At 49.1% G+C, this 13,901-nt stretch overlaps 2 protein-coding genes across 2 annotated transcripts; both read right to left on the bottom strand.

The window, feature by feature from the left end:
* Positions 1 to 700: 700 nt before the first annotated feature.
* On the bottom strand, positions 701 to 3,225 carry GLRG_11576 (ATP synthase F1; the record flags this gene model as incomplete). Its single annotated transcript, XM_008102237.1, has 3 exons — positions 701 to 2,370; positions 2,433 to 2,957; positions 3,039 to 3,225. The coding sequence occupies 3 exons, from the start codon at positions 3,223 to 3,225 to the stop codon at positions 701 to 703; spliced, it is 2,382 nt and encodes a 793-aa protein (XP_008100428.1).
* A 1,719-nt stretch (positions 3,226 to 4,944) lies between these two features.
* Positions 4,945 to 13,439, bottom strand: GLRG_11575 (beta-ketoacyl synthase domain-containing protein; the record flags this gene model as incomplete). The annotated part of the gene is made up of 7 exons (XM_008102236.1): positions 4,945 to 5,424; positions 5,510 to 5,592; positions 5,669 to 6,037; positions 6,125 to 11,661; positions 11,818 to 12,287; positions 12,371 to 12,952; positions 13,428 to 13,439. The coding sequence occupies 7 exons, from the start codon at positions 13,437 to 13,439 to the stop codon at positions 4,945 to 4,947; spliced, it is 7,533 nt and encodes a 2,510-aa protein (XP_008100427.1).
* Between the last annotated feature and the right edge of the window lie 462 nt (positions 13,440 to 13,901).

Below are 13,901 nucleotides of genomic sequence, written 5' to 3'. Positions count from 1 at the left end.
TCAGTGGTCGTTCCTAACCTAAAAAGAAAAAGTGTGAGGGCCGGATTAGTAGTTGGGTCGGTGACGACCAGCGAATACCTGGTGTTGTATGTCATGTTGTTTTTGATCTTTTTGTAAGATCTGCAAGCAGCCTTAAAGAACAACGAATAACAGAAGAACTACGTAGGCCGCCTGATACATTTATACCTTGCTTAATTCCTGGCTGCTTCTTCTGTTTTGATTAGTCCTCCTGCTTTTACTGCTATTGTTGCTGTCTTCTATTGAGTGTTTGTCTACGCGTTTGCAAATGTCAACTTGCCTAGAGTGTAATCACACAATAGCTGCGTGTAACATTTGCTTATAGTTCATCACGTCGCAGGGGTTGTTGCTTGTAGGCTTAACTAAAATTCTTTTTGTAGCGTACTCTATAATGAATCTAAGGAACAACTGAAGCAATACGTAGGGGAAAGAGAAATACAGCTAAGTAAACTGATGAAAAGAAAATATAACCTCAAGCAACATGAAGGGAGAATTGTCTAGTATAGGTCAAGTTGACAGAGGTCGATGACGTATTGGTTTATATGGCTGCTTGACCCTCAGTTGGCCCGATCATCGTTCCAAAAGAGCTGCGAGCAACGAACAGCCTTTAGTCCCACTAGTACGTAAGAATAGCCTGCCATGGTTCCAAAAGAAATTAGTAAGTTTATTCAGATTATCATCGTTAGAGTGGCTCCTCATCCATCATGCATAAACCGTCATCGTTTGAGTCCCAGGACTTTCGCTTGTGAAGCGAGGGCACCCAAGTGGTCTCACGCGACTTCAGTATGTCCTCGAGGATAGTGTTCAGGATGTACTCCTCTGTAGGCTCCATGTCATCTGGGTTCTCGCTCACCTTCGTGCCCTTGGAGGCCTGCACAAACATGTCCCTAACGGACGGCTTGGGTCGAATGACATTCGTTTGAGACGCTGAATTGCGGCTGTATGAGTCTGAGTTGTTCTGGGTAGCCGACCTTCTCTCTGGATCCACGGCGTCTTTGATCTTCTGCGATGCAGCGTCAACAATGACAGGCACGACCTTACGCACAGCCGTTTTGGCGATGTCAATGACAGCTGGAGCAATCTTCTGTACTCCAGCCTTGATGACGTCAAAGATGCTTTCCTCGCCAGCTCGGGGACTGCTGATGTAGAGACGGTCAAGCTTGTGCTTAGGGAGCTCCATGAGAGTCTGCAAAGCAGCCTCCGCTGCGGCGGCGCGCTTGAAAGCGAGAAGGGTGGCATGCTCATGAGTACCTGGGGGTGCGTCGAAAGAAGACTCAGCGCCACCACCGAGATGATTGAGAATGCCCCCAAGTGCTCCCTGTGCTGCACTTGCAATGAATGGCTTGGCGAAGCTGATTCCCTTGGAGAGCACGGGTCCAAGGAAGTCCAAAAACCCTTCTTCGTCCGAAACCGGCCGCGTGGGCGCCATGAGGCCCTGGGCAAAAGCTTCTTGTTGACCCTCGTATCGAGACAAAGTCGATTGGTTGATACCCTGCAAAGGAACGCGAGGAAGCTCAATTTCGGACTCCTGTGTTCCGAACACACCCTTCTCCTGTAACTGTGCGATCTGGCGATGAGCCAAATAAAGTCCAGCCTCAGTGAGCTGGGGCTGGGAAATTTTCGCAATTGCATCCAGCTTGGGTCTAAATGCGTTATACTTGGAACTGATTGTACGAAGTACCTCGGCAGTCTCTTGGGAGTCTTCTAGCTCCAAGAGCGCTTGGAGAGAAGCCTCGGCAAGTACTGCTCTCTCAGTAGCCCCTGAGTTGATGGAATTCTCGACTGCATTTGATGTGTTCCCATCAACAAGGGCACTTTCAGCTCCTCCAACAGTTGAGAGGATGCCACCGGCTATCGCACCGATGGAGCCGCCAATCGGCCCAAGGAAGGGAGTGACGCCTGATACGACAGGCCCCGCGACCTTTGCAATTGACTTGATAATATCGAAGAAGCCTTCCTCATCCGCGCTTTCTTGAAGACTTGTGCGCGAGCTGTACTTGATCTGCCCCAAGGGCGAGACATCGGCATCTACGCGAACGCCGTTGTAGCCGTTGTTGCTGTTGTAGCCGTTCGCGCCGCTGTAACCGTTGTGACCGTTGTAGATATTATCATTGATGTTCCGGATCTCACCACGAGACTTGGCATCGGAATCGATCACCTTGATGCCAGATCGATGAGAGTCGGGGAACTGGCTGCTATCGAAAAGCGCGAGGAAAGCGTGGTAGTTGTTTCCATAAATGCCGCCAATAGAGTTGCCAGAATTGCTTTCGTCGCCGCCGCCACCATAGCAGTGGGTACCAATGGCCACCAAACTGTTGTTGGTGGCCTGGAGGATTGGAGCGCCGGATTGACCTGTTATTGAATGACCATCAGTCAAACGCCTTCCAGGAACTAATTGGATACCCCTCACGTACCTGCAAAGGTTGAAACTCCGTACTCAACCATGTGACGCTCGCTCTTCCCAATATCATAGCTAGTGGGGGCGAACTCCTCGTACATCTGGGCGCCCTTTTCTACACTCTGTCCGTTCTGGCCCTCAAGGTACTTGTCTCCAGGATACCCAACAACACCCAAGGTGACCCCAGTTGAAGAAAGAGGAGTGTCCTTGAAAGGGATGTTCCTGAGGTTGCCCGTGAAAGGGCGATTGACCTTGATGAAAGCGACATCGTGGGCTCTGTTTCCAGGAGCCTCAACCCACTTAGCCGTGGTGATTATTCGCTCTCCAAAGCGAGCCTGAACAGTGGGAGTGCTGACGGAAGCACGACCGGAGTATCCAATGTAGCACTTGATCTCGGTAGCACTTTGAAGGCGGTGACCCCAATCGTAGACCACATGTCCGGCTGTGACGATGGTATCCGGGCTAATTAGCCAGCCGGAGCCCATCATCCAAACACTTTCGCCTGGCCGCTTGTTGAAGCAAGCTTGGATCTTGACGATAGCTAGACAGAATGTCAGCGTACCTACATATGCAGTGGCGTGGTACTTTCTTGGCTCCGATCTCAGAATTTGGGCAAGCTTACATCGGAATTTGCCGCCATCAGCAAGGTCCTTGATGTCAACGAGACGGCGATTGTCATTCTCAAAGACAGACTCGGTCCCATTACTTCCATCATCAGGCAAGATGGCCGACTCCGCGGGGAGATCAGGGTTGGAGGACTTCAGGCTCCACACTGCGGCGCGAATAGTAGCAGGGGCGATGTAAGACATTTCGTCTGGACGGATGACTGTTATTTTATAAGGGCTGCTAGGAAAAGGTGACAAAAGCGAAAGTAATCCCGAAAAACCGAATGGTTGAGATCAAAGTTGAGGTGAGATTGTTAACTAAGAGTGTGAACTGATTGTGGACAGAGGGGAGTGGAAGAGAAAGATAATGTCGAGGATTAAGGGCGTCTTTATATGTTTGTCCATTGCAGGCTTGTTCAGTATTGGAGATTGGACTAATGTTCCGTCGTCTGCTAATATTCGATCCTCCTAAATTATTTTACGACCTGTATTAGACACTAAACCAAAACAAGTCGTATAATATTCGTGACCAAGTACAAGTACTTATCAGCCTTTCTTTCTCTCGGGAAGATCATTTCTTCTGTCTATCTCAGCCGCAGCTGAGTTCAAAAATATGGCTTCGAAATATGCAATAGAGTGTTTTGCATTCTTGTTACTAGACAAGCTTTCTCTGGAATTAAATAGCTTTTATATACTTTTTTAATGTAGAAAATGTAACTGTTGTTAAAGAATATTACTTTCAACCCGTCGGGTAACAATGGGGATTTGTGCGGCGCAGAGTGGCATCATATTGGTATGAGCCATCGTTACAAGCGAAGCACTCTACCACGCTCAAGTGTACAAGATCACTTGATTATTGAGAAGAGAGCCGAAAGATCCCCTGTGAGAAGTATCCCTAGGAGTCCACTGGAGAGTCTTTCTAGTTCTTGGACGAAATGCCAGGCAGGGGCTGGGATATCACATTACATGTCCAAGAGCAACGCAGACTTAATAGTGATAGTCACCATGTGCATACTCGCGATGTATTTAATGAAGGATCGCTGATACCAAAGTTATTTTCCGACTTTTGGTCCTAGAAAAGCATTTGTGACTGGATTGAACCACGCTTTTCTGAGACGCTGCCAAGGGTTTACTAGATACTGTTGTCAGAAAACGGGTCTCAGGGACATCCCAAACATTTCTCAACACTATTATATCATGTCTGGACATGATGGACACTTAAGAAAGCATTTGTTTAGTAAACGTTTCTTGTGTTTTCACACGGCATGTAAAACTTGTTTTTTAGTCACAATTTCGTGCCAATTCTATGAGCTGAACCTGCAAAAGCTCTATATAAATAGTTAAAGTGGATGCACAAGAGAACCTATGGAACTTTGTTATTTGCTTATTGGGAGGTCTGTAAATGTGATAGATCAACTCTATGTCGACTGGTGGTTAAGTGTGGACCCATTAATTAGAAGCTCAGCCCACTCAGCCGGCCGCCACTTACATACCCATCGGTTTAACTCAGCTAGCCACTAACTAAGTGTATTGAAAAGAAATGTGGCGTTTCCAAAATCTAGCCACTGAACATCAGAGGGAGGCAGAAGTAACGCGATCGGGTAGGTTCAAGCCGCGACTAATGACATGTGGCGTACGGCAGCCAGCCACAAAAGTTTAGACATCTTAGAAGGGAAGTGACGACCATGTAGAGACCGGGATATATTTGTTCTTCTAATTCAAGCTGAAACTTAATGACGAAAAAACCTCATATTCTTTGGTCAACTCGTGTGATATGAAGCTAATATTTTAAACCTCTTCATCTGGCCAAAGGGGAGAGCTGTAGTATCATACAACGTTTAATCGGTAATGTTTTCCAATCATCTTGTATCCTCTCCATTCATCTTCTATGTACACTACATCATAAGGTCTGCCAGTCTCAATCTACTTGTTGGAGAAAGCGTAGCCCATTAACCATTGGTAAGCATCTAATACAGCTTGCCACCCTGGCGCTGCGGAGTCTCGGCTCGTGTCACAAATATGAGGCGCCCCTGGTACCAAGACCAGCTGACCATCTATGCCGCGTTGCTTTATCTCCTCAATTGTACGGAGTGACTGTTGCCACGGAATCAGATCATCCGCCTCACCATGGACTATGAATGTCGGCGTTACATAGTTTCCCTTTCGAACTTGGGCCAACGGGCTGCAACGTTGAATTTCATCCACTGGGGGCTGTGGCAATGCGTTCCAGTTGACACCAGGGCTTTCAGATGCCACAGAGCTCTTGCTAGGTAAGCCGCTGATGACGACCGGTAGTGTCTGTGCCTTCCAGTTCATGTGTAAAACGATGCGGGCGCGAGGATCATTATGTATACGTTGGTCAGATAGTGGCTTCCAAGCGCCAATTACACCGTAATTTGTAATCTGTATTTTCCATTTTCAGTATCGGAGTTCTTTGCCCTTTCCACCATTGATTTAGGCGTTACTTGAGAAGTATTAAGAGACTTACGGGTTCCTCTTGCACTGCTTCTAGCACATCGTACTCTTGTCCCTGATCCGCTGCTCCAATGGGCTGGATCGGATTCCTCCACCCTGGCGGTTCCTCGGTGTCAGCATGTTGATACATAGGTTGATGAATAAAATTATACCGAACGTGAGGCCGACTTACAGTCATCTTCATAATCAGTAGGGCAGTAGAAGGCTAGAATGGCATTAGGAGGTCGAATACCTTTCCCAAGAGTCGTCCAGCCTGTTGACAATGCTAGTTGACCTCCCGAGGACCAGCCTATGACCACGAGATTATCAGGATCAGGCTTGACATCTGCATTCGCTAGCTTGATGTGTGGTAGCTTCACCCTCGCCCACTCAACCGCATCACAGACATCTACCATCGGCCCCTGTGCTAGCCGAGTTTCCGGGCAGAGACGGTGGTCGAGACTGACGGGGAGAAGTCCCATATCCAGCATGATGCGCGTTTGTGGATCTCGGACATCTTTTCGGGAAAAGAGAACATGGCTACCGCCGTGTATCATTAGGGCTGAGCATATGCATAAGTGAGTGCGCAGGTATTTGATTTTTTATAACAGTACGAATCTCAATTTTCAGTTAGCTGCTTAAAACGTACCAATTGGCATCTTCCGGGTCGGGTCCGCTTGATGTGGACAGTAAATGTCTGCATGGATATTTTGAGACCCCACTTTCTTGTAAACCACCTCTTGTATGTGAACGCCTGTCTGGGGATCTTTTGTCGTATTTTTTCTGTTAGCGGTGGCCATTATCTCCGAGTGGTCTCGTGTAGCCGCGGTTTTCTGGGATTGGAACCCACAGACAACCCGAACTGTCCTGGCCTCTAGACTCGGTCCGTCGGACCAGAGCACATGACGAAAGCCAGCCTCCATGAAAGCCTGCTCCCAGCGCTCGATGCTTGCCAGCGCGTGCTTACGACCGTCTTCGAAAAGCCACCAGCCCTCGAGGAGACCAACTATGACATCAAACACGTAAAGCGGGCGTGTTGGGGTCATCTCAATCAGTGCAAGAGCGCCATCTTGACGAAGCATTTTGCGGAGATTGGCCAGACTCAACGAGATATTCCTGGTCGCATGGATACAGTTGGTCGATATAATGACATGGAACGCCTCGATGAACTCGACTTCGGGCTCTTTCTCAATGTCCATGACGCCAAAACTCATACCACTGATGCCTTTGAAAGAAGACTTGGCCTTTTGCACAAGCGTTGGTGATATGTCGGTAAAATGATATTCAAAGGGAATACCGCGGTCTTTCAAGAGGCTCACAATGTGGCTCGTTGTTCCTCCTGTTCCCGCCCCAACCTCAAGGACACGGAAGCAGCTTTTTCTGGGGACCTTTGTGTCTGTGTTTGGTTCTGCTTGAGTGAAAGCCCGGCAGAGAAAATCACCAAGAAGCTGCGTGGCAGTCACTAGCATGGGCCAGTCTCTGTACACCTCGTCTAGCCACTTTTTGTTTGCCCGGTTTCCGAACAGGATCTGAAGCGCATCCATCGTTCCTATAAGACAGGCTTCTAGGTGCGGCCCGACGGCATGCAGAAGTTGACGGATGGCGGCGTTGTGAGGATGCTTGCCCAGAATCTCGTTGAATATCGTTTCACCGGTCGCAGTTTCTATTCTTTCACTGGTCCGGGAAAAGACACCATCGCCCGTCAAAATGATGATGTTCTCTTCTTTCAAAAACTGGTGGAGTAGATTTACCAGCTGTTGGTGTCGAGGCAGAAATCCCACGATTTCAGGTACCGGCTGTCCGGGTCTCAGTCTTTTCAGATCGCAGCCAAGGTTTTTGAAAGCCTCTACGGTATACGCTAAAATCAAACGTTTATCGTCTGGGTATATGTCGGACCAATATTCGAGCGCATGCCTTGCTGCGCCAAGTTCGTCGAAGCTGAGACGAACATCGTCAAATAGTTTGTCAATTGAGGTAATAGCTGGCATCACTGCAGGATTTTGACTGAGAATGGCGTCGCTTGGACTGTTCTCTGTTTCTTCGCAGGACTGGTTGGAGACCAACCCGTTTGCCATCAAGCGTTGCGGTTCTAATGGGGATGGGTTTCCAATCCCAACGTCCTCATCATCGTTCTCGGTCCTGCATTGTAGCCCAAGGTGACTGTCAACATGGGCAACTATGGCACTGATATCTTCAAAGTTTGAGAATGTGGTGAGGTCGACTATCACACCCAGCTTCGTGGCAATGTCGCCAACTATTTCGGTTGCACCAAGAGAGTCGATTGCGATATCGGCGAGTCGTGTGTCAATATCTAATTCTTCTTCGGGCACATCGGCAACGTCCGCGATAATTTGGATCACATCCACGCGTCTGCTCTTGCTTTTGGGTTTGTTGTCCGGCTGCGTCGTTGGTTTGCATATCGGCGTTGTCTGCTCGATGCATTTTACTGACCCGCGTCTGGAAAGGTCGGACTCATTGACAGACCCGCCCAGGATCTGCGCAAGAGACGCACGCGAGATCCTTTTGAAGTCCATACCAAGTGAGGTGAGGATAGTCTTCCCGCTTTGCTTCTCAGATACATAGACGTCAACCGATATGTTGTCCTTGTCAATGAGGGTTGTGTTTGCTAGGATGATCCAGTCCCCGGCGTCTGGAGAGAAGCCAGGTCCAATCTGTAAACGCTGAATGAAGTGGCAGACGAATAGTTCCTCCGCAGATAATTGTTGGTTGAAGTAATTGACGAGAAACCCGCCGAACTGCATGAAGCTGTCAATCATGGGAGTGTCAACCAGGCGTTGGTCAGGCGGGTCGTTGGTATCCGGTCTTGTTTTGACAATACCTGCAGCTTCGTTTCCCATGGACGCTATGGTCTTGATTCCCTGGAAGGCTTCGGAGTATTTGACGATCTGGCTGAAGGCCCGGTAGATATGGTTTCCGCGCATGCCCTCGGCGTCCGGATGGTTTATGACTTGTTCCCAGCGCCTTTGTCCTATTAAATCGTCGAGACGCCTGAATTCCTGGATTGCTTGGGAGTCGGAGCGTTGTCGCAGGTGCACGAAACCAACTGTTGTTTCTTGAGTCTCAACAGAAGCCGCACCGTCTTTCGCAGTGACAAAAATGGAAAATGACCATGATGGATGTGTCGGCTTATCGAGGCGTTTCAAGATCATTTTGATATCGGGAGAGGTATGCTCGAGATCGAATACCACAGGAGCCCGCATGGCTAGGTCCTCAACTGTGGGGGTCCAGTTCGTGGCTTGCGAGTCCCCCTGAAGCATGAGGGCAGCTCTTGACGCCACCTCTATGTATGCTGAAGCAGGCATAACGCCGTAGCGGCACATGAAGTGACCCATGACGAGAGATTGGAAGCGTTTGCTGCTTGTCGAGATGCAAAAGACTGCTTCTGTTGACTTGTCACCTGTGACAAATGACAACATTTCGGGATCCTTTGGTTCCCCATGTTGCACGGTGCTAGATTCCTTTTTGGCAGTTGTTGCTCTTGTGTAAGATAGCCAGTGTCGAGTCTTTTGAAACTGGTAGATTGGTAGACTTAAGTGACGATACTGTCTTCGTTGGGTCCGGTGGAACGGCCAGAACTGTACGCAGTGGCCTTCCTTCCACATTTTGACTGTAGCATTGACAAGAGAGTTTTGCGCGTTTGACGTTGTTAACTGCGTAGAAACGAATGAGTAGCTGTTGGGGTGTTGAGCGCATGCTTGAACGAGTTGCGTGTATGAAGACCCTCGACCCGCCTCAAGCCAGGTAGCTTGTGGGTATTTCTTCATGAGCCTCTGCACTGCTTGTTTGAAATATACGGGACGCCTTGAATGCTCAACAACAAGGCTTGTACCCAGGTTTCGGTTGTTCTGTGTCTCACTACAGACTTCGATATGAATGAGAGGCTTCCCCCAGTCGAGTTTATCTCCCAAATCGGCCAGATATGGAAGCAGTGGCTCTGTGAATTTTGAGTGGAAGCCATGCGTGTTGTTAAGCCTCTGGCTGCGAATGGAACCTCCAAACTGGTCGCTGCTAGAGATCAAGGCTTCCACACCACGAATAGCATCCAAAGAGCCTACAATAACATGGCTTTGGGGGCCATTATAGCATGCGACCTCGGCGTAACCGATTTGGGCGTTTACTTGCTTGAGTATGTCGGCAACCCGCTGCTCATCGGCTTGCAGAGAAATCATCGCGCCGGCCTCTGAGCCCCAATGCTTTTCAATAAGTGACGCCCTGCCTGCTACGAGTGTGAGAGCGTCAGACAGAGACAGCACTCCCGAGATGCAAAGGGCTGTCAGTTGCCCAAAGCTGTGTCCTATTACTGCCGCCACCTGCAGCCCACAGTCCATCCAAGCTTTGGCACATGAATACTGAAGGGAAAATAACGCAAGATGCAGCGTGACACAGTAGGTGAGTGGTGTTTGTTGAAAGATATCGGGATAAATCCCGCCAAGACCCAGACTTAGCAAAAGGTCCTGACAGTGGTCAAGATGATAGCGAAGGATGTGTGAGGATCTCCAAATGTCCCTTGATAGCCCAACACACCGGCTCTCCTGACCACCAAATAGAAGAATCACAGGCGGCGGAGAAGACGGTGTTACAGACACTGGTCCATTCTCTGAGATGACAGCACATAACACCGACTCGAGGGCGGATAAGTCAGGAACGGGAGTCGACACAATATTTCTCAGTGCATGGTTGGTCCGACGAGAAAGATTGAAAACGATATCGGCAATGCTAAAATCGGACGTCGTATTGGACCTTCCTCGTCGCAACCAGTCGAGCAGCTTTTGACAATAAAAAGATAAAGAAACCCTGGTAGATGCAGATATGACTAAAGGCCAGCTGGAAGGAGCAGAGCTGTCTTCTGTAAAAACAATCTTATCGGTGGTTTCTGGAATGACTGGCGCTTGTCGAATCATAATTGCCGCGTTGCTTCCGGCGGCGCCATAATTGTTGATACAAGCGATGCGCTCTGCTGGACCCCAGTCGGTTAGGACCTGTGGGATTTCCATGCCATCGGGCTCTAGAGCGGGAATCCGCGGGTTCAACGACCTGTAGCTCGCCTGCGGGGGGATCTTTCCATGCCTCATCATAAGAATAGCCTTGATCAAGCCGGCAGCGCCTGACGCAGCTTCGACATGGCCAATGTTTCCCTTGATTGAAGCGAAGCGAAGCTTAGACTTCCTCGATGGCCCACTAAAGGCTTCTCGGATACTGGAAACCTCGATGGGGTCACCCACTTCAGTTCCGGTTCCATGAGCCTCGACATACGTGATGTCCTCAGGAACGACATTCGACATGTTCATAACCTTCGTCAAGAGACTAGCCTGAGACTTGGCGTTGGGCACAACGATGGGGCCTTCATTGTCATTCTGGCTGGTTGCCGACCCGACGACGACCCCGATAATCTCGTCGCCCTCCGCTATGGCGGAGGCTAGTGATTTGAGAACCACCACACAGACGGCTTCGCCGCGGCAGTAGCCGTCGGCACCTGCGTCGAACGGTTTACACTGACCCGTAGGACTCAAGAACCCGGCCGCTTTCAGGTCTCGGTAGTCGTGAGGGCTGGTGATGATATTTGTACCTCCAGCGACGGCGCGACTGCACTCGCCTGTCGCGATGGCACGGCATGCCATGTGGATAGCTACTAATGACGAGGAGCATGCTGTGTCAACGGTCAAGGCCGGCCCGGTCCACCCAAAGTGGTGGCTGACGGCTCCGCTAAGAAACGATCGGCCAGTCCCTGTCGTAGCATAAGCCGTTGGCGGGTGACAGCTAACATTGGTAACGTAGTTATTCATAACGGCGCCAATATAGCAGCCGTAGTCTGAGCAGTCCGAGAGGGCATCTGCGCCGAGTTGACCAGAGGATTCGAGGGCTTCGTAGACGACCTCGAATAGTTTTCTTTGCTGGGGATCGCAAGCCATCGCTTCACGGCTTGACTTGTTGAAGAACTTGTGATCGAAAGAGTCGTAGTCGTCAAGGAAATTGCCCCACCACTTCACTTGAGAGACATCCTCGTCAAGTTGGTCTAACCCGACTCTAGTAGGCGCTTTGTCCACCATCGATTTTGCATTCAAAAGCAGCTCCCAAAGCTCATCCACGGAGTTTGCACCCGGGAAGCGCCCTGCAATACCGACAATAGCAACTGAATGAGATGGGAAGTCGGACGAGGGACACCCTCTTAGTCTTCTGGACGAGTCTGTATCGTTGTTGCAAGTATGAGTGGATGTTGGAGTTGGAATCCCACCATCTTCGCTGGTTACCGGCGATTTATCAGGACATGTGCGTTGAATCACAAAGTCGTTGGAGTGCAGTCCATGAGAGTTGACTCGGGACATTGATTGTTTTGTTAAGCCATGAATCGTGATATGTCGGACATCCATGTTGCCTGCTAAAGACAGTGGTAGTGGGTCTGAGGCACCGGCTAGGGCGATGAACTCGTGCCTGGGGGGTAGAGAGGCCACAGCAAGTTTAGTTGTGGCGTACCATTCAACGGGCATTAGCAATGTGTTGTTTAAGACGTGCTGGACGAGATCACCTTGAGTGATGACTGATCCATTCGTAGCAGACCTTACAGGGACGCGCAGGTCTGCAACAGTCGGGAACCGTAGGTCAGGGATCTTGTTAAAAAGCCCCATAATCTTCTTTACTTCAGAGTTGTACACAGCGCAATGTAGTCGACCGTAAACTGGAACGTCCTGGATAGTATAACCGGCACCGATCAGGATGTCTCTCAGTATATCGAGCTGGCTGCTCAGACAGGTGACTGTGATCGAGGTTTTTCCTGTGATAGCTGAGACGTATGCCTAAAGTTGATCCAATTGTTATGTCAACCATAATCCCTTGAGTTTAATATTAGAATGATGGATTCGTGGAAGGGATTTATTACCTCGGGAAAAGCTTGAAGGATGCTGTTTGCATTTTTCCAGCTTTTGACATCCTGCTGTCTCCCCCGCACAGAGATACATTTTGTTTGGACCTGCATCGCATCTTTATCGACATAAGCACCAATAATTACTGCAAGTTGAAGGGCGTGTTTGGCCGTCTCAAAAATCTCTTGCACGTTGTTCGAAGACGCAACGGTTATGGCGCTGAGAAATCCGACGCAAAACCCCTGCACCCCGCCGTTTTCCAATCCCTCAAGCAACAGACGTTGTGAATTTTCTCCATGTTCATCTACGGATTGTAGAAAAGAAAGATACTGAGTCAGTTGGAACAGGAGGTTTAGTGGTAGGGCGAGGACAGCAGGCAAAATTGGAGATGAGCATGGGAAAGAAGTCGCATGCACAAGCCACTCGGAAAGACCATGTAGGTATGACTCTGCGGGAACCCGTGTCAGCTCCGGGTCGAGATGTACCGCCCTGGACCAGAATTTGTGTAGATCCTGTGCGGCGTGGAGCAGTTCGGACAACCGCACGTCGGAAGTCAGGTGGGTGCGCAACTCGCTGAGCTTCTCAGGACACAGACGCCCCTGTGGCCCGAATAAGAGCAAGGATGGGAAGCGTTTTGAACACTGTCGTATTGGTGTGGCCATTTTGTTTTCCTTTGTTTTTCTTTGATAAAGAGACTGAGATGGTAACAAGGAGTTCAATATAAAATAGAAGTAATAGTCATTGGAGCCTTAGCTAGTGATCACGAATAAGAAAAAGTCCTCTAAACTCCACTTGGAGCATATGTGTTAGCCGATATATAAGCCAGTAATCCCATTACGCTTTGAGGGTTGTATATTTCCGCTCACAGGCCTCAACGGACTCAGGAGTCTCATAGATTAGCACACAAAACGTGGTGTCAAGCCAGTTCGGTACCCGCTTCAATCAAAGTATTGTTACCTGCCTTGTGTAGTAGATACTTGCTATGGGAGCATGCATGGTAAATTCATGTTCTTCTCGGATGCAACAGGAGCATGATCTGAAACCTACCCTTCGACACTGTGCCAACAGACTTACATCACGAGTCATGTTGAACCGAGAAAGTTCTTGATCCAATTGCTGGTACGATACAGTGTAATTGGATATGGAGATATACGTGGGGTACTAGTATAAAATTTAACTGTGAGGAGAAAGATTAGAGTTCTTGGACAAACTTCACTGCCGCTTGTGTGGATCCTGGTATGAGGCTACCTAATTAGGCTAGATCTGAGATGCGTTAATCTATAATACTACGTACTTAGTAGTACTTAAGTATGGGCACCGTGGCAGCCGGATAAACTTTTTGGTTCCCGCGGCCCAAACGAGCAAAGTATTACCACCAGGACGGGTTTCCGCCCAAAGAGGGGAAATCTAATAACACCTGCATTTTCCTCCAATAGAGTTACAGTGAAATACACATACACGCCAGAAAGAGAGAAGGGATGTCGTAGGAGTACACATAAATTGATAACTGCTTTAGGTTGAACCCTAATAATTTATAGAGATGGGGCC

The sequence above is a fragment of the Colletotrichum graminicola genome (genome assembly GCF_000149035.1).
Source record: "Colletotrichum graminicola M1.001 genomic scaffold supercont1.92, whole genome shotgun sequence".
Taxonomy (NCBI): Eukaryota; Fungi; Ascomycota; class Sordariomycetes; order Glomerellales; family Glomerellaceae; genus Colletotrichum; species Colletotrichum graminicola.
This window is presented reverse-complemented; position numbering and strand designations above follow the sequence as displayed.